Source organism: Crinia signifera, chromosome 3 (genome assembly GCF_055691185.1).
Source record: "Crinia signifera chromosome 3, ASM5569118v1, whole genome shotgun sequence".
Lineage (NCBI taxonomy): Eukaryota > Metazoa > Chordata > Amphibia > Anura > Myobatrachidae > Crinia > Crinia signifera.
Window position 1 is genome coordinate 89,394,706 of NC_139219.1, and position 20,133 is coordinate 89,414,838.

At 42.6% G+C, this 20,133-nt stretch overlaps 1 protein-coding gene across 6 annotated transcripts in view; it reads left to right on the forward strand.

Moving 5' to 3' along the window:
* Positions 1 to 469: 469 nt before the first annotated feature.
* The window catches only part of STXBP5 (syntaxin binding protein 5), a 385,959-nt gene continuing 366,295 nt past the window's right edge, over positions 470 to 20,133 (forward strand). For 2 of the 6 annotated variants that reach the window (XM_083176193.1, XM_083176192.1), the window contains exons 1-2: positions 473 to 1,492; positions 14,741 to 14,838. In XM_083176193.1, coding sequence (XP_083032319.1) covers positions 1,358 to 1,492; positions 14,741 to 14,838 — 233 coding nt within the window. In that variant the 5' untranslated portion in view covers positions 473 to 1,357. Of the gene's footprint in view, positions 1,493 to 14,740; positions 14,839 to 20,133 lie in introns of all 6 variants that reach the window. The other 4 variants (XM_083176191.1, XM_083176190.1, XM_083176196.1 and 1 more) reach the window with 4 other exon arrangements.

Genomic DNA, 20,133 nt, shown 5'->3' on the forward strand with positions numbered 1-20,133 from the left:
AGGATCAGTGACAAGGGGGCAGGCACAGACAGCCAGGTATAGTGAGGAGGATCAGTGACATGAGGGGCAGGCACAGTGACAGCAGCACACAGACAGCCAGGTATAGTGAGGAGGATCAGTGACATGAGGGGCAGGGACAGGCAGCCAGGTATAGTGAGGAGGATCAGTGACATGAGGGGCAGGCACAGTGACAGCAGCACACAAGCAGCCAGGTATAGTGAGGAGGATCAGTGACATGAGGGGCAGGCACAGTGACAGCAGCACACAAGCAGCCAGGTATAGTGAGGAGGATCAGTGACATGAGGGGCAGGCACAGTGACAGCAGCACACAGGCAGCCAGGTATAATGAGGAGGATCATTGACAGGGAGGCAGGCACAGGCAGCCAGGTATAGTGAGGAGGATCAGTGACAGGGAGGCAGGCACAGTAACAGCAGCACATAAGCAGGTGTAGGAGGTTCAGTGGCAGGGGGCAGGAGAAGTGACAGGGCGGCAGGCACAGACAGCAGGTGTAGGAGCCTCAGTGACACGGAAGTGCAGCAACAAGCTGACAGGCGGTGTGATCATTATACAGGAGGAGAAGGCCAATAATAGCATTATAAAGGGAAAGCCAGGAGTGGCACCGCTAACATGGAGTCCACAGGATTGAGAAACAGGAAAATGTGACAGTGAGGGAAGGGGAGGGCTGTAGACGGAGAGGAGAGAGGAAGGAAGGGGAGGGCAGAGGAGCTTGTGGCTGGCTGCTGTCACTTCCAGTGCAGCACAGGCAGGAGACAGGGATACTCATATACAAATACCCAGGCTGGCACATCTGTACGCTGGGTAACGAGGGGCACTTGCATGTCTCCTCCCGCCTCAAAGACAAGTGCTGGCGAGCAATTGGATTTATGCATTAAAGGAACTAGCCGTGGATTTATTTCCTCCTAATCCATCCTCCTTGTGTCTGCTCCTTGCTGTGCACTGACATCTCCCTGTGTGTGTAGTGTCCCCGGCAGAGAGACCGATCTTCTCGCCTGGACACCAGCATCAGAAGACATCCAGTCCCCCATTTGCTTGTATTCAGCAGCTTGTTATCTGTAGCTCTTCCTCCTCCCCAGCACAGATCACCTGCAGCAGCAGCCCCCTCCCTCCCTCTCCCCTCCCCAGCCCCGGGGGCCAGGACCATCCTGTGTGTGGGGTGCCCATCAGCCACAGCAAGACACACAGAAAAAGGAAAAAAGAGAGAGAAGGGAGGAGGATAGGAAAGGTGGGGGGTGAGAGGAGAGTGGGTTCTGGAGGAGGAGGAGGTGGTGGTGGTGGTGGCGGTGGTGGTGGAGGAGAAGGTGGTGGAACAAGAGGCAGAGAAGGGAAGCGGTGACCATGAAGAAATTTTACATCAGGAAGGTGCTGGCAGCCGCTTCCTCCTCCTCTTCATCGTCTTCATCATCCCAGCCTGGAAACAAGGAGGTGGACATCCCAGAAACCCTCCAGTCCGAGCACTTCCAGCTCTGCAAGGTGAATTGGGATGAGTACTATTTCTTACTAGCATTGTCATCTCCTGCAATAAGCCCTCCCCGTGTGTGTATGTGTGTGTATCTGTCACATCTAGCTGCATGCAATCACACACACCATTAGTAATACACTATAATATGTATACACATTGTGTATAACACAATGCACACCAAGCCTCCTCTATCGCAGCATCCCCAGGAGCAGGGATCCTGCCCAGTGCTGGATGTACCCAGGCATAGGCCACCTCATGAATGTGCAGATTTAGCAGCATGCAAGTATTAGTTCCAGTGCTATCCCTACTGTCTGACGGTTACCAGTGTGTTTATTGCTGGCAGCAGTGCAGTCTCATTCTCCACCTTGTGCTACACACATTCTACTACACATACAATGTTTATGTTATTTTCTGCAGGTGCCAGCATATACTCCAGTTCTAGATCTCGTGGTTCTGTCCAATTTATAGAGATGTATTTTATAGAGCAGATGGTCACTAATGCATCATTACATAGATTTTCCAAACTGCATAAAGGTTTTACTGATTTTTAGCCTGTTCCCATTCTCTTGTCCTCGCGTGGCTTGAAGGGCATCTGGGAAAGCTCTGCACCATTTATAATTCTTTTTGGGTTGTGTTTCCTGAAATCAAGCTCCCCCCACCTTGTCAATGCCTCCCCCTCTCTCTACTCCCCTTGTCAATTTCCCCATTCTGATAGCAGTCATGTCAGCTGGTAGCCAGGCTTTCCTATTTATTTGTGGTTGTTAGTTTTGTACCATTCGTATAATAACCTATTCTGTACCAGGGGCAATCAGCACCAACTTACACATTGTTTTCAGTGGTATAAATAATAATATATAGAGGTTTCTGTGCAGTATTTTCAGTAGGTCTCTATTTGCAGCCACAATATAGCTTCTCTTATTTTCTCACACCTGTGATACAGTGTTTTTTTGTCATTGTATAGGCTTTTGACAGCCTATAAAATGAGCATGTGCTGGAAGAAGACCTGATGTTTGAGGCTTTGTTACGTAGATGTGTGACATCGCAGGCCTCTTGTATAGAAGCTGTAAAATACTAGGATGTGACAGCTCGTTGCACATGGTGACTGTTTCCCAAGCTGCCCATTCCTGGTAGTTTCCATTTTGGTGTGTAAATGTACATTCAAATACAACACTTGTGGCCTAACTCTTATATTGAGTAGTTGTACATATCTGTAGTACTATTCTGTATGTGATTGAATGTACACACACGGCCTTCAGTATAATTTCCTAGAAATGGAAATATATATATATATTTTGTATTGTTGATCTATTTGTGCCCATCTAATTGATGTGGATTACGGTATTGTATTTGTAACTACCACATCTCTCTTTGAGAAAAGATTATAAAAACTTACCCTGCAGTATTGCACCGATGATGGTCAAGCTCCCAGTATACATTGCTCATATGTTTCCTTTATTTTTATTTTTAATGGGGATATCTAAAAAATTCACCATATTTACATTGCCTTGCACTATTTGTTTTGTGTTTTTGCATGATGGTTGTTTTCATTATGCTTAGTAAATGACATACATGTTTGGCTGATAGCACACTTTATAAGTATTGCTTTCTATTGATTAAATAAATGTAAATGTCAAACACATTGATTTGGTCCCACAGATCATCATCTGGAGCTGGTAAATGTTTAGCTGAGAAAGAACCTAGGTTTAACTGGTTTGGAATTGGGATGAGGGAAGAATTTGGCCTCTTCTGTATTTCTATACAGTATGTTGTTTTATTTTGCTGTTTAAAAAAAAAATTAAAGCCAGGAAATGGAACATATGCAATTTAAGCTAGCCAGCCAATACCTCTCTCTACAATTCAGCAAACAATTTGGCTATATAGTCAAAAATTTTACCTTGTGATCCTGATGTGCGCTCCCGCACAGCACAAATCTAAGCCAGATAGACAGGGCAGCAATGACTTTATAGTGCAGATCTGCACTATATAGTCAAAATCACATTCATGTCGGGTGGCTTGCCATGCGATTTGATCCTGATGCAATCTGATTGCATTGGGATTGAATAGCAAGCCTAATTACAGCGAGTGAAAGAGGGCTGTACTGTTTGTGATAACTGAAACTATATACACCACATCTATCTTATTGAACATATCATAGCAACTAATATGGAGTTGGGTGCCCCATTTGCTGTTTTAAGAGCTTCCACTCTTCTTGGAGAGCTTTCCATTAGATATTGGCTGCCTTGGTTTGCATCCACTCAATTAGGTAAAGGTCCATACACACTGGGCGACTATGCCCAGCATGTATGGACAGCGATAATGTCAATCACCGCTGCGGGGAAAGCCGTTCAGTGCATACATACTGAGCGGCTTTCCCCCTGCCCAGCACGACAGAGGGGGGTGGATGCATTGCGCAGAGCTATGGAAAGCCGTCCTCAATGACGCTCATCTGCTGGTATAACCAGCAGATGAGCGGCTTTCCCGGCGATAATGCGGGAGCGCGCAGCAGCGCTCATCGCTGGGGCATACACACTGGGCGGCTTTGAGCTGAAAGCCGCTCAAACAAGCTGTTTTGAGCAGCTTTCAGCTCAAAGTCGCCCACTGTGTATGGGCCTTCAGTCTGGCACTGATGTTAGATAACGCCTGAGTCAATTCATCCAAAGATGTTCAATGTGGTTAAGGAAAGGGTGTAGACAAGTCAAGTTCTTCAACGCCAAACTCCTCAAACAATATTTCTGATGAATCTCTGTTGTCCTGCTGAAACAGGAAGGGCCTTCCCGTGCCAGAAATGTGGGAGCTCACAATTCTGTAGAAGGTCACTGTTCTGTACTTTTAATATGTCCCTTCACTGGAAATAAAGGGCCCAGACCAAGTAAAAAAAAAAACACCATGGACCATTATTCCTCCACCACCAAACTTTACAGTTGGCATTATGCATGCAGTAGGAAGCCTTCTCCACCATACACAGATCAATCAAGTCATACTGCATGATGGATAAAGGTGCATACACAGGTGACGATATGAGCTACTTTTAAATAGTCAAAATATGTAGAAAAATTAACATTATAGTTATAGGGTCTGCATCGCTGTGAGGCAGGTAGATTTTGACAATATTGTCAAAATCTTACATACTCAATATCTCACAGTGTGTATGTATGTTTTTAAAGAGTTATTAGTCACTCCAGATTATATATTTCCACTGTTCCAGAGGCCAATGTTGGTGTACTTTATACCACTACATCCAACTTTTGGCATTGCATATGGTGATCTCAAGTCTATATGAACTGGTCAGCTATGGAAACACAAAGCTCCTGATAAACAGTTCTTGGGTCTTATTCAGATCTGAACACATGGAAGATTTGTATACAAAATGGTTAGAACCATGTGCACTGCAGGTGGGGCAAATGTGCAGTGCAGAGAGAGTTAAGGTGCCCATACACGTACCAATTTTCCGGTACTTTTTGTGCTAAAATAGCATCGTTGTGCATGGGATGCGATGCTATTTTAGCACAAAAAGTACCGGGTAATTGGTACGTGTATGGGCACCTTTAGATTCAGGGGAGTTGTGATCAAACTGAAATCTTTATTGCAGTGTAAAAATAATGCAGCCAGTATTTACCCTGCACAGAAACAAAATAACTTACCAAAAGCAACACTCTGCGCGTTACATCTGCCCTACCTACTGTGTGTGTGATTTTGACCATTTTAAGAACAAATTTGTTCTGAAATCAGGTTTGATTTAGGACTCTTGTGCTGCCCTTGCTTCCAGCAACAGACTCTTCAGTATCAGATAATGTTTATCAGATAGCATTGCTGTAAGCTTGCTTTTATGCACCTGTTAGCAATGGGTGTGGCTGAAATTGCCAAACACACTAATTAGAAAGGGTGTTCACATGCTTGACCATGTTGTGTAATTTCTTAATTGCTGTATATCTGTGAAAGCCCATCTGATATACCGAGTTACAAACTTCTCTCATTTCATGTATACCAATATGCACTGTCCATTTGCCTCTTTTTTTGACTATTTATACCACTTAATGCCTGCCATTTCCCTTACTTCAGAGTGGTAGTGATCATTTTACACAAGTTGTGTGTGGTGTAGCAGCAACTCTTTCCAACTCAGATAAACACAGAGTGGACCACCCTACACTGAATGGACATTGATCAGAGAGCAGAGCATAAGATTCACTAGCAAAAATGCCAAAATCACATGATAAATAATAGTAGTTTGTGTTCATTGTAGCACCATGCAGCTCCTATCCATGCCTGGGGTGTTGCTGTCTGCTTTGGTGCTTCTAGTACAGTGTGGCCTGTATTGAGATACAGGCCACTTTCTGATAAAGACACCACAGTGATAGTGACACCACAGTGATAGTGACACCCCAGGGAGAAGGGAGGAACTGCACATGTTTTGAAGGGTGCAGGTAACTAGAATGAACACTAGTCGCAACAGCTAACATGTGATTGCTAGCGATCAGATCGGAAAGCTAATGTCCATGTGGATGGGTTTCATCTCCATTATCACCAATAGTGTTACCATCGTGAGTCACAACAGGAGCAGGCATTTTAGGACTCCTACCAATGATCGCTGTACAATACAGAAAACATTCCCAAACCCACAATGCAATAGTCAGAGCATCATAGTGCTTATCATAAAGTGCAGTGACCCCATCCAATGCAGACTCTGCCATCATGATTACCGTACACTATATATGTCCTTATATTCTTTTTAGAATAACAATGTTTATGTTCAATATTTATTCTCTACTTTCTATACCTGCGTAGTGATGGCCTCTGTGCGGAGCACACCTATGAGATGAAGCATGGCTTTTCTCCTATGTCCAAGTGCCCTGTAGATTACTTTTACTGTTGCTCATACAGTTGTGGATCCTTATGTGACAGATGGCTGTCACACTGACTGGTCCTGCCCAACACTAGAACGGAGTAGTGTGGGGACCAGCTGTCCATTGTCCTATTGCTGATGCTTGTTTTCATGCACAGGAAAAGGCCTGGCTGCGCAAGAGGGGCCATCCCAATGATGAGCTTATCATTTATGAGCAGTGTTGCATGGGACCACCTCAACCAGTGATGGCTAACCTTGACACTACAGCTGTTGTTGAACTACACATCCCAGCATGCCCTGCATCAGTTTTAGCAAGGCCAAATAGTAAAACTGTAGCAGGGCATGGTGGGATTCGTAGTTCAACAACAGCTGGAGTGTCAAGGTTAGCCATCACTGACCTAGACAGTATGATATTTCCACGGGTATATATTTTTATTAGAAAGATAATTAAAAAGGTACAGAATTAAAACACTGATTTGTAATATCCTCAGAATTTACGGTAAAGGGTACTTTATAGCATGAATACTAATGTTAGCGTTGGTAGATGATGGCATTGTCACCACTGATACGCTGTATCAACATTCTTTAGTTAGTATATACTGGTAAATTTGTAAATTGTAATATACTGTTGTCAATTTAATTGAGGCCTACAAATGCAGGCAGTGTAATTGGAGCTGAATACCGAAAAACAAAGAACAGGAACAGTCACGGGATATAATTATTATTACATACACAAATGCGAAATTATGCACACTGGTATCAAGATGTTTTGACATTGATGTCCCTTAGATAAAATGAATATAATAATAATAAAAAATAAGATGATCATGCATGACAAATCAATGAGAAAATCAAAAATTGTAGAACATTATTAAATGTCATCTTATAGCTAGAGGCAGGACTGTTGCTGCCATTTTATAATGCAAAATATGTAAAGGGAAATGGTGGCCTATGGAATGGGGTGGGCGGGGCCGGGCCATCTGTGCTCCCCATACTCGGGCCTAAAGAACTTAGTTGGAGGCGGAGAATTACACATAATCAAAGCAGCCAGACAGCAATCTCTGCAGCCAGACAGTGAATGGATGTCAGCTGCTGATTGGTGGATGGCTGGAGTTATGCAGAGTGCTGACAGCCATTCAATATATGGAAGTATGTGGAGAGATGGAGTGGGACCACAGGACGGGCATGTTATGAGTTTTTCTTTTTTTATTGTTCCCTTGAATGGATGGACCCCAGTATATTGCTTTACTCAGGGCTGACATTGCTGTTAAGTAGGCCCTGACTAGGTGCAAGAGTTGTGACTTCAAACAAAGGTATTTCAGTATGCTGACGTACATCTTTGCATATCCCGCAGTTATGTAAACATGTCCACACTGAATTTTACGCGAATGCCCGGTTATAAACCAGAACTAGAGATGCCAGTGCTGGTATGCCGGGATTTAGGGCGTTTTTGGCCATGATTTGAATCCGATCATGGGATTGAAATGCGCATTTGATCTATTTCTGCTGGGCCGGGTTGAGCTCCAGCAGCGTTCGGCTCAGATGCTGCTTGGGAAATACTGTAGGTTGTACAGCTGTGCAGCGTGATGTTAGAGGCCTGTCCCCCACCTCCATGTCTGCCTGCCATCACCTTGACTCCTCCCCCTCCAACCACTGTGTACAAGGTTCGGCTGCTCCTGCTTTCCCTCTTCTCCTGCGGCCATGGTAACGAGATGCAGCAGTGGGCACCTGTCATTGCCAGAGGTAGCCTCAGCTCTTCAATCACAAGCCCTCACATATCAAGAGACTGACCGCGTTTATCCCAGATTGGCTTTTTTCTAATGTTGAATCCTGGGATTCGCTGGAAATGTATATGTCCCTGTATTGCCTATACTTGACTTAATTTATTTGTGGAGCATGGGTGTTATGAATTCAAGCTGGATACACTCTGCAACAGCTGCACAATCGAGGCACCAGACATTACATGATATATATGTATATTTGTGTGTATGAGCTGTTGCTTTTGTGTACAATGCAGATACACCATTCCTCTTGGTATATGGGGGCATACTTCCCAACATGACCCATTCCAGGAGAGACTAAATGCTCTGCTCCTGAACTTCCTTGCCATTGGCAGGCAGTTGCAGAGGTGGGACCGCACCAAAGTGTCAAAAATTCAGTAGGGAAGCCATACCTGCCAGTGAGGCCTAGACTAGTTTGGGGTGGTAGTTGGTGGGGCTGCCCTATCTAAATTTTTGACTGTGCTGCAGCCCTGCAACTCTGCGACTGCCACTGGAAGTCCAGGAACAGCGGATCTTGTCCCTCCTGGAATGGCTCATGTTGGGAGGTATGTGGGGGGCATATTTATTATAATAGGTGGCTGGACCCCATTAATTAAGAATCCTTCTTGCTGCATCCCCCTTCCATAAGGAATATTTTTCAGGTAGCAATTCCGGTACTTGTGGATTATCACGGCTCCCACGATGTGCATCGCATGCGATCGCATGCGTTTTTTAACAGAAAAGCATCCAAATGCATTGAAATTAGTATCAAAGATGTTCAATGGCCCCCAAATGTCATTTTTGAGGCTGTACCACCCCCCTATCAACGCGAACCCGAAGCGTGGCGAGCGCAGCAGTATGCGTCCTACGACCTTTTCATACCCCCACTATCCACGTCGGCGTGGAGTTGAGAATAGAAAGTGTGGCGAGCTGACACGGATACCTTCACAGGTATATGCGTCCCCTCGCGGGCTTCACAGGTGTCCGCGTCCCCTCGCGGGGCTCGCTGCGCTTCGGGCACACTTTCTATTCTCAACTCCACGCCGACGTGGATAGTGGGGGTATGAAAAGGTCGTAGGACGCGTACCGCCGCCCCTCGTGGGCTCGCTGCGTTTGCCACGCTTTGGGTTCGCGTTGATAGTGGGGGTGGTACAGCCTCAAAAATTACATTTGGGTGCCATTGAACATGTTTGATACTAATTTCAATGCATTTGGATGCTTTTCTGTTAAAAACCGCATGCGATTTTGTAAAAAATGGTAAAAAAAACCCTGCAAAAATCGCATGCCACTATATATGGCATGCGATGGGAGCCGTGATGATCCACAAGTACCGCATTTCCTAAACACGTGACGTTATGACATCACATCTAAGGGGTGCAGTTGTTGACTCTGAAAAGTAGAGCTCTGTCAATTATATTCTAGTAGCAATATTAGCTGCAGGGTTCCTGGAATGGCACATGAAGGTGCTGCGGAGCAGCGAGTCGCTCCCAGTGCAATGACACTTATTTTCAGGGGAACGTACCTAGCTAAGACATCAGGATACGATAAGAGCCTGTCCTGGCCAGTCAACTGCTCATGTATGGCTATCCAGCTGTGCAATGCTAAAATATTGCAACTGGAATCAGAACAGCTACAGTCCACTAGAACGATACTGTATCTCCATGATTTTGTTTTCTCTTGTTACATTGCAGTGACCAATAGTTCTGTCCTTTAAAATGCAGAAATAGCATAGCAATAATCTGTAAATTTTTAGAAATTGAAAAGTACACTGTTTAAATGTAATAACCTGTTTTAAATAAATTGTTACCAACATGGTATTTATTGGGAATGGTAGTTGGTTAAGAATAGATCCATTTGGGACTGTTAAGGAGTATAATTAATTATAGTGAGTGAATTATAGGTTATGGGAAAGTATTATTAATTAGTATTAGACAGATTGCAGTGTTGGAGATAGCCCATTAAGCTTTCTCATTTGTTGCCATGTAGCAGAGAACACATTGAACCTCATTACACTTATAACTAAAGGATGAAAATTGTCCCTTGGACAAATTATGTGTGATAAAGGGGTGCAAATGCAAATTTGTTTTCCCAGCAGGAAATATTCTGTCTGTACTTGTGTGTTCATATAGGAAGGGTCCCTAGACTGCACAACCTATTAGAAGTGCTAACCTGCTGAGGCTTATAGTGCCACTCACATAGAGAAATACAAATACAACGGCCATCCTCCTCTAGCCCTTTAGCCAGAGCTGTTTGACTTAATCCTCTGCTAATCCCCTACTGTATTGTTGTATGTATTTTATTGCAGCTGAGAACAATAGGCCTTGCTCACCATGGCTATCCAGAGAAGGCTAGCTGAAGAAGGCTACATCTGTAGGTGCACTGTTCCACTATTACTAATTAGAATTGCAATACGTTTTCCAATAACTAGGGTTTATTTTGCATAATGTTATCCAGGGTTATGGGCTTACCCACCACATCTAGATAACCTCATGGTGGAACTTCCTAACATTCTAATGGGGTATTCAGTTGTTTTTCAAGAGCATTTTAACTCGCTATCTACAGGGGTGGTGAGCTTCAATGCACATATGCTTGGCTAAACTTGACCATAATGGTCAATGGTCAATAATAGACCAATGTAATATCACCCTATGACCTCTCGTGATTTGAGACATGAAATTGGTTGTGATATAACAAGAGTGTTTGATAAGAGCAGCTACTTGTTTTTCTCTTTGTGTGCACTCTTGTATGTAATAATATTGGAATTATGATAGATTCAAGGGGTACAGCCACTACTAGGCCTGTATTTGTTAGCTACCCAACACAGGGCCTGATTCAGACCTACTCACTAGGCTGCGTATTTTCACTGCCTAGAGAGCAGGTACATGCTGCCCAGCTGAATGCCCACCCCTCCGCCTCCCGAATCCCTTCGCTAGCATGCGAGCGTATGCATTCGCATACACATCTCCTTACATGTGGCTTCATGGTGGTCACTCACCATCAAATGATTTTTCTTCCCTTTGCAAATCACATCATGTGGCGTCAGCTGCCACCCCAAGCAGGCTAGGACATGCCTGCATTTTCAGGGGTATGCCCAGTGCTTCTATGGGCACGTCCATCAGTTTCACCCCCCAGTCACCCACCCTAGAGGGAACATGTGTTTGCGCAAACCCCAATAATCGGCCAGGGTAGCATATTTGGCCTGCACGAGCAGACTGGTAACTGGAAACCTCCCCAGGGTGTCCCCTGCACAGTTACCTAGATGACATTACATTTTATGTTATAACATGACTGGAGAAGGTTTTGTTGAGGTGATATAAATATATTTTGTCCTGTATGAATATAAATGTTCTATTTTTATTAATATTTTCTATAAGAATATTTGTATGCATAAAGATAATTCATATCCACCTTTAATTCACTGATTAAAGTTTAGTTTGACATTTTAAATGTAGGAAGCCTGCATATTGTTGAGGAACAATGAACCATTGTTTCTGTCAGACATGCAGGGTCCCAATTTAAAAAAAAAAAAACATTCATTGAAAAATGTTTTCATAGTGTTGACAATAGGCATTATATCTAATTTAGAGACATGACAGATATCTTACTGATGCATAGAAAAGCATGATAATTATTAATCTTTATAAGCTATATCATATATATTATATATATACTGTATAAATCTACACTTATATGTTGTGTACCGATTTCACCTGATTCCGATAGATCGGGCTGAGAAATCGGGTAAAATAGGCCCAAATCGCATGTGTTTGGCGCATCTGATGTACAGTCTTGTGGGCATCGGATAAGAGTTGGAGGTCGGACCTGCTTGCATGTCCAACCTCCGACTCAGACCCCCTTCCAGCGGCAGAGAAAAGGGTCACATACGATACATCACATGCAGAAGGGCCACATGCATTGCATCAAATGCGATCCTGCTGCCCAGGAAGGTCACGACCATCTTGAGGGGATTGGATGGCCAGACACTGCTGTGAGAAATCACAATAATGTATGGCCACCATACAGTCTGTCAATCTATATCTGTTATTGTCTGTATATCTGGCTAATATTTTTTTTTCTACATTCATGGGAAAAAGAAGGTGCGCAGTATTTGTGTTTTTTGTTTGTGACACAAACACGCACAAAAAAAACAGTAATAGTGGGTCATTAGCCCAGGTACTTGATTATTTGATCATTGCAAAGAGCTACCCTCATCATTGTCTGGCACCACAGTTTACATAGCATTGAAAAGTCAACACATACTGTACATACATGAGTGCAAATGAAACCCATTGTAATAATATAGTGTGTTGTATAGGTACAGCACCAATTACAACATGGATTCCATACATGCAAAAGTAATGAGAGCCCTGCTCCTGCTAGCTTACAGTTTTTAGGGAGCGGCAGGTGGAGATAGTTGGAGCCATGGGACCCAGGTGGATATGGCCGGTGAAAAGAGGTAGTCAGGCTTGGAGTAGAGAGGTATTAATTCCATGCCAAGGAGAAAAGAAATCTAAATAACACCAGCTAGCCAATTGTTGCTTACCAGTCAGGGAAAGGTTATAAGGCAACATCTCAAATATTTGACATTCAACATTATATAGAGAGAATGATTATTTTATTAAATGGAGAACACAGCAGACATGACATTTTGACTCCCAACAAAATCAAGAAACAGGGGGAGATGTACAAAGCCTTGGTGAGTGATAAAATAGAGAGAGAGATAAAGTCCTCATTAGATGCTTTGAGAAGAACATAGAGAACATGAGTAATTTCATGCAGGGATCTACATGCGATGGAAAATATTACAGGACAGTTACTAAAAATGATAGGTCTACCATCAGAGGAAAACTCAACAGTTGTGATTTTCATTGAAGATAATGAGGTAATGGAGAAACCTTCTTTTCTCTATAAAAACCCTCAAAACTTTATTGCATTTCAGCTTTGGCCTGCATCATTGCATCTGTGCAAAGCACAAGGCTTACACTACAGTGTCCTATTTACAGATGATGTAGTGAAATCTCAACAACCAATTATCAAGCAAGCTGTGCCGGTGCTATGATTTCAGATTGCAAGGAGCCCAAGTTCCATGGCTGAAAAACAATCATTGAAACCTACATGAATTCCTCTTTTTACCAATTTACAGGAATATGTGGCCTGCAATTGATTACAGGCTGAAAGTGGATATTGCAATAGGAAAATGATCCCATGCTTATCAGCAAATCTAAAACTGTATGGCTGAAAAATAAAAACACAAGTTTGTCATTGGCAAGTCAATGTTCAGACCTCCATTCCAAGGAGTCACTGTGTTAAGACCTTGAGTGCTGTGCATGAACAAGTGCTGTTAAATCTTCGCATGGTTTTCAAATTTGCCATCAGCAATTGAATTCCTCTAAGTATGTTCTATAAGCCAGAAAATCATGGGGTGTATTTTATTTTTACATACAGTATGGCTTCTTCTTCTTACTACTTATATATTTTTGCTGTTGAATAGATTGTGATAATTGTTTTTATATTTTTGTCACATGAGATTAAATTTATTAAATTCCGGAAAATGTGCCTTTTTGCTGTCTCGAAATGCAATTACTAGTTACCATCACCTGCCCTTAGCCCAATAGATATATATCTCCAACACTTTAGTGCACCAAAACCTTTCACATGTGTTATATGCAAAAAATCGTCTTATCTTATTCCAGTCGATTGTATCTCACTTCCCTTTTTCCAGATCTCTTGGTGTGTATCATACAAGAGAGAGAAGTAGAGCCACCATAGCGTAATACCGTTTTTTTAATAATACAATCTTACACACAATAATAAAAACACAGCAAATCCTTAAAATGCAATTACCAAGTGATATTGAGAACTGTAAAATAAAGTTCTCTATATAAGCATATAAATAAGGAGATCCACCCCAGTCAGTTCAGCTACAGAAGAATATAGGCAACAATTACCAGATGGTGTGGAGAACATAAGATCCACCTAGTTCTCAAATAGGCAAATAGTCGCAGTTCTTATACCGCTTGCCCTTAAGCCCGCCCGCCGCTCGCACATGCTCACGCCCCGCACTGGTGGGTGTGAGCCCCCAGTGAAGTGGGTGCTCATGCCCGGGCATACGCATGAAATGCGCCTTAAGTGAATATCACTCACCATTTTCAATGTACTGGATTTCCCATTTTCATGGCCTGCCCAGTGGAGGGTATGTTAAACTCTGACTTGTAGTATAGTTTTTAGTCCTATTATTGTATGTAAAAGACTTTGTAATTCTGTCATGTCACTATGTAATTTCTATACATTTGCTTTTACATTTGCATGGATTCTCTGCTTTCTTCTAATAACTTTGAAAGTTTGCAGTTTTTTTTCTGGTGCTCAAAATATTTATGTGCAGGAGGGAGAGGAGTATCTCCAGACTGCAACCATGGGAACCTGGATCCTTTCCTCATCCATCTTTACCAGAACTGTGGCTATTGATTAATTGCCTTTGTTACTCCTACTGTTCTGCTTGTGCACATACACCTTTCTTATATTGTACAGTACAGACCTTATCTTTAAGCTCTCTCCACACTTCAGCCTGCAGCCTTCATGCACAGTGTGTGTTAATATATAAATAAATTGTAACGCATATATTTTTTCTCTCCTTTTTCGGCCATATGATATGTGGTTAGACGGTTCGCCATGGATTCCCATTTGAGCCCTCCTCGATGGCATTTGATCCAGTACAGAAGATTCTTGCAATTGGCACAAATCATGGAGCTGTGAGGCTGTATCCTTTTCTTATTACCAATCTAAACCAGTCACCTGGAGAAAAGTACTGATGTCACTTGGAAGTGATGGACATTCAGCTGATGGGAGACAGGTATTTTATGTGCATAACAGGTGATCATTACCCAGCCAGCAGCGCTGGACTCTAATGTCTTACACAGTACATTGAAGTTCATTGAATTGGGTGTAAGCCCACTAGCAATGACCTTTGACCTTCTTGAGCGATTGAATGTTCTCTAATTAGCCTTCTAGAGTCTTCATTGCCTTTTTACATTCCAGCTCTGTATATAATAGGTTTTGTTTTTACGTTTTTTTGATAATTTTTATAAAAGTCTACTAATGAACATGTGGGTGTTTATTTTTGAAATTTACACTCATTGGCTGATGATGTAACCAAAATTTGAGCAGTGTTGCAGAAAGGATATTTTTGTATTTGGCATTCTACATATATCCCAGTTCTCATTATAAAGTACTGCTATACAAATGTACTGGCTTATTTCCTTAAAACTGTGACATCAGTCAATTCAGTTTGTGTAAAGGACAATAAATCCACAAACACATTAGTAAATACTTAATAAAAATCTTTAGATTGTAAATTGAAAATAAACTTGCTGGCAGTAGAATATTTTATTATTTTGACTCGTACCATCATGTTCACTTCCTTGTCTTGGACAAGCTCCTACGGCTGCAGGAAAAATCCGCATCAGTGTCCCTTCTCCGGCTTCCTGCAAGGGATAGCAACATTAATTGAATAACTCCAATGACCGCTTTAGCCATGCGGTATGCCTCATGTTTAATTGGATCTGCCCCATAGTGTTCAACTCCGATGGATTGAACTTCACGTTTACAAAATATACACAGTATGTTAGGCTGCTGGGTCACTATGGGTATATTTGTCAGTAAGGATGGCCTTCAATTGTGGGAGAACTGACCAGTATAAGCAACCATTTGTACTCTGACCAATTCCCATCATTTCTTTGGAAAATATTAAATGGAAGCAATACAGGTTGAGTATCCCTTATCCGAATATCCATTATCCGAATTATTCAGAAAACCATACATTCCAGAAAGTGAAATATATATATTTATTTTTCTAAAAACTTACTGGGGACATCTGTAACAGCACTACTGAGGACATGATCTGTAACTGGCACTAAATATGTGCAAGAAAATGATTGCTTGGCATTCAAATTCAGTGCCTAAGATAGTACTCAAATTTTGTTTCATGTTTTGAAACCTTGTTTTATGCACAAATAAAATATCTTTGTGTATATTTCATTTGGTTGATGTGTTTATACAGCATAAATGCAAGATACTTCAAAATACATAATTAAAATATTAAAATATTCCGAAAAATGGAATAATCCTTTATCCAAAATTCTCCTGGTCCCAAGCATTTTGGATAAGGGATACTCAGCCTGTATAGAGAAAATGACTTAAAAAATCTTGATATTGTATTATTTAGTTAACAAATTGCATGAATTCATTTTTTAATGGTACACCTGATATAGATTGTGGTTTAATTTTATATACAAACAAAGCATTAAACTGGATTTATGCAGGATTAAATTACATACACCTCATGCTAAAAGCATACTGGCGAGGAGTATGAAGTAAGGTTATCCTTTTGGGGAATTGACTAATTTATTTTTATTTATTCAGACATTCATAAATTTGAGTGTTTTCACATATTTTGTGATGCATTTCAGGGACTGTAATTCTTAAATATTTATTTATGCATTTATATTACGTTTTGTGTTTAGGTTTGTATTTGTGTTTTGGCTCTGAAATCTGCAGAATAGAAGTATGAAGCATGGGGACAACACTAATATAATTTATTAATCCTTTGAGTGCCAAATTAATTTTTCAAGATAGGTGTGAAAATGACCTGGAATGTTTACCTTTATATGGGAAATATAATCATTTTCTACACACCATTTTATGTTTTAATTTGTATAACAAATGTGAGAGACTCTGGCATTTTTAGACGATATTTTGTACATCTCTTGCAGAGATGTTGGTACTCAAACGGTCTGAGGCACTTAAGACACGGTGGTTTTGGTGTTATTGTATAGTATGAAGAGCATTTAAGTCATCATTCATGTCCTAAACAAATGTCAATAAACTGTACTGAACACTTATATCCTGTTGAACATCATATTGTGGAAATGCCACCATCATCATATCAATAAAATGACCAGAAAAACTCTAAACATTAAATGGTCATGTTATCAGGCCAGTTTGCTTACCCTATTAACCGTGGCATTAAGATCACAAAGTGATCCTAAGCCTACTGATAGAATCGCAATGTCACCATCCCAACACTGACACTAGCTAGCTGACCTCAACAACACTGATGGATCACCACACAAAATAAGTGTAGTGTGTGTGTTTGTGTGTGCGTGTATATCCCATACCAGCAGGTGTGGGATGTAGGCACTCGCCAGTATAACATATGATATGAATTTGTTACAAAACAAACAATAGTTTTATTCCACTTGTAGTATTGGTTTGTTCGAGAGTAATTTATAATCTGACATGCCCCGACGTTTCAGTCCTATAAAAGTGGACCTTTATCAAGGAGCCTAGGAATACATAAAAAAACTGAGAAAACAACTTAATCACTGTACCAATATTAAAAGTATAACAAGTAAAGATGCAAAAAAACATTATATTGCTTGATATCAATGAAAGATGGGCCATCAGTGTGTAGAGCTAAACCTCATGGTTGGAGGAAACACCGTCTACCAGAGGCTGCCCGGGCCCGGCTTATATCCCCTGAAAATAATTGGAATTTTGGCACCAATTGCGGCACTAGGACCGCGTTGACACTTTTTCTATTAGCGCCAGAATTCCTGTGGTGTCCGTGTGAGTGCAGCAGTGAGCCGCACGCCGAGGCGCATTCTAGTCGGAAGCTGGAAGTTTGGCTGTTCGGCGATCGATGAATGGAATGCAGTGAGCCGCACGGCTTCCGGGTATCTCCCGGCGCCGTCTATTGGCCATATGAGAAGCATTGAAAACATGAGAACCGGGCTAATTGGATAATAATCAGGGCTATATTTCTGCCGGAACGGTCCGGAACGCCGTTCCTGAAGTTCAGAAAACAAATGACGTCATCAGGAACGGGGTTCCGGAACCTCTAGACTTCGGCATAAATGCAGAGAGCTCAGCCTCAGACTATTACACACCTGTCTAGCCGAACCACAGCCTCTCTGGCAACAACCCCTTCACCATTAAACGAGCAGCGCCTGTCCTGATAGGCTGCCCGGAGCCTGGCTGCGCCCCCTCACCGCAGCAACCAAGTTGATGGACAGTCTCTTTAAGTTCTCACCCCTCTGTGGTGAGCTGCGCTCTGCTCCCTCATCCTTCCAAGCAGGACTTGCACGGCACAGAGAAGAGAACACATGTTGCTGCCTTTGCCCCCTCCTTCCGTCGGAGCAGGTAGAGGGGGATTGTAAATCATTCTGGAAGGATCTTTAAACACTGTCTGTTCCTTCCATGTAGCGTGCAGGCAGCCCTCCCCCCCCTTCCTGGGAGAGAGCACACAGGTGGGGGCTGGCCTGTCATAAAATGTGGCCTGCATCCACAGTGCACAGTATCACACAGTGCACAGTATGTCAGTATCACACAGTGCACAGTATTTAACTTGCGCGATTTGTGCACAGTGGGGTCCTGGCAGTGCAGCAGTGAGATAGAGTAGGGTAGGGGGTTGGCATCATGTTGAACTACACCTTCCATCATGCACTGCCACACATTTGCTGTTAGAGTATGCTAAAATGGTGGCAGGGCATGGAGATGTAGTCCCTCAGCAGCTGGAGTGGCTCACAGTACCTACCCCAGAGAATGGGTCATTGTATAATGCCACAGACTAGGGAGCATAGGTGAATCTAGGGGGTGGTCCGGGGGTGCACCGGACCACCCATTAGATCAGGGCTGAGCAACACCGGCCCTCCAGCTGTTAATGAACTACACATCCCAGTATGCTTTGCATTAGTTTTGCTATGTGGCCATGCTGAAACTGATGCAAGGCATGCTGGGATGTGTAGTTCATCAACATCTGGAGGGCCGGTGTTGCCCAGCCCTGCATTAGATTGTCGGCAGCCGCAATTTAAAGAAATGACAGCCGGGCAGAAAAGTAATCACTGGCTAACTAGCAAACCAGCAGCTCTGTCCCTGTCTATACCGCTGGATCGCAAGCCAATAGGAGTTTGCGGTCCGGCAGCCAATCAGGAGAGGCCACCAATACTACTAATACCGCTCCAGATTGGCTGCCGGCCGTGAGCTCCTGGCTCGCGGGAGTATTGAATAAAGATAGCGACGGGGGCGGAGCCAGTGGCGGGCTGGTGCAGCGTGCCACATCATGCACCCCGGGCCAATATGTATTCGGTATGTACAGTGTTAACATCAACTCCCGTGCATGCTTGAGTACCCTGGTTGGTTGTCTGCTTTCACATCCAGGCGACACTCTGAACTGATCCGGCGGCAGCCGTGTCCCCTTGATGCCCAGTGGACAATTCCGTGGGAGACAGCGGCTCATATACATTAACGGTAACAACCTCAGTACCAGCTATGTGTGAGTGACCCCTGACATAATAATTGGAATTTAACAATCTGGTGGTTCTTTGATGTCCCATAACACTGGATGACTTTGTTTCCCCTCTTTTTCTCCATATACAAGGCACCATATCCCATAATATTTACTATCAATTTAAGTGCTGGCCTGCCGAAAATATAAGGGAATATTAAGCCATTATCAATTAACTGAAAGAGGATCGATTGATTACTTCTGGTGGAGATATTGGTTGTTTTTAATTATATGTATATGTATTTTTATCTTTGTCCTTTATGAGGTGGTGTTTTATTTATTTTTATTTATTCTGATCTTTAATTATAATAAATTAGCAATGATTATCCATTGCGCTCTCTGAGGGATATGTCTCCTAATTTTTTTGTGTCGGTATGTATTTGGCCTGGCCTGGCCAGGGCCGTAACTAGGGGGGAGCTGGGCGCTGAGAGACCCGGACGCTGAAAGCCGCTGCAGCAGCCGGCAGCCGCAGACTGAGTTGCATTATGTTTAATTGAAATTATGGTGTGTGGAATTATGTTTAATTGGCGTTACGGTGTTGGCATTATGTGTATTGGGCATTACAGTGTGTGGCATTACGTTTAATTGTCACTACGGTGTGTGGCATTATGTGTAATTGTCATTACGGCGTGTTGCTTTTTGTAATGGGTATTATGAAGTTTGCTAAAATGTGTAATGGGCATTACGGTGTGTGGCCTAATGTGTAATACC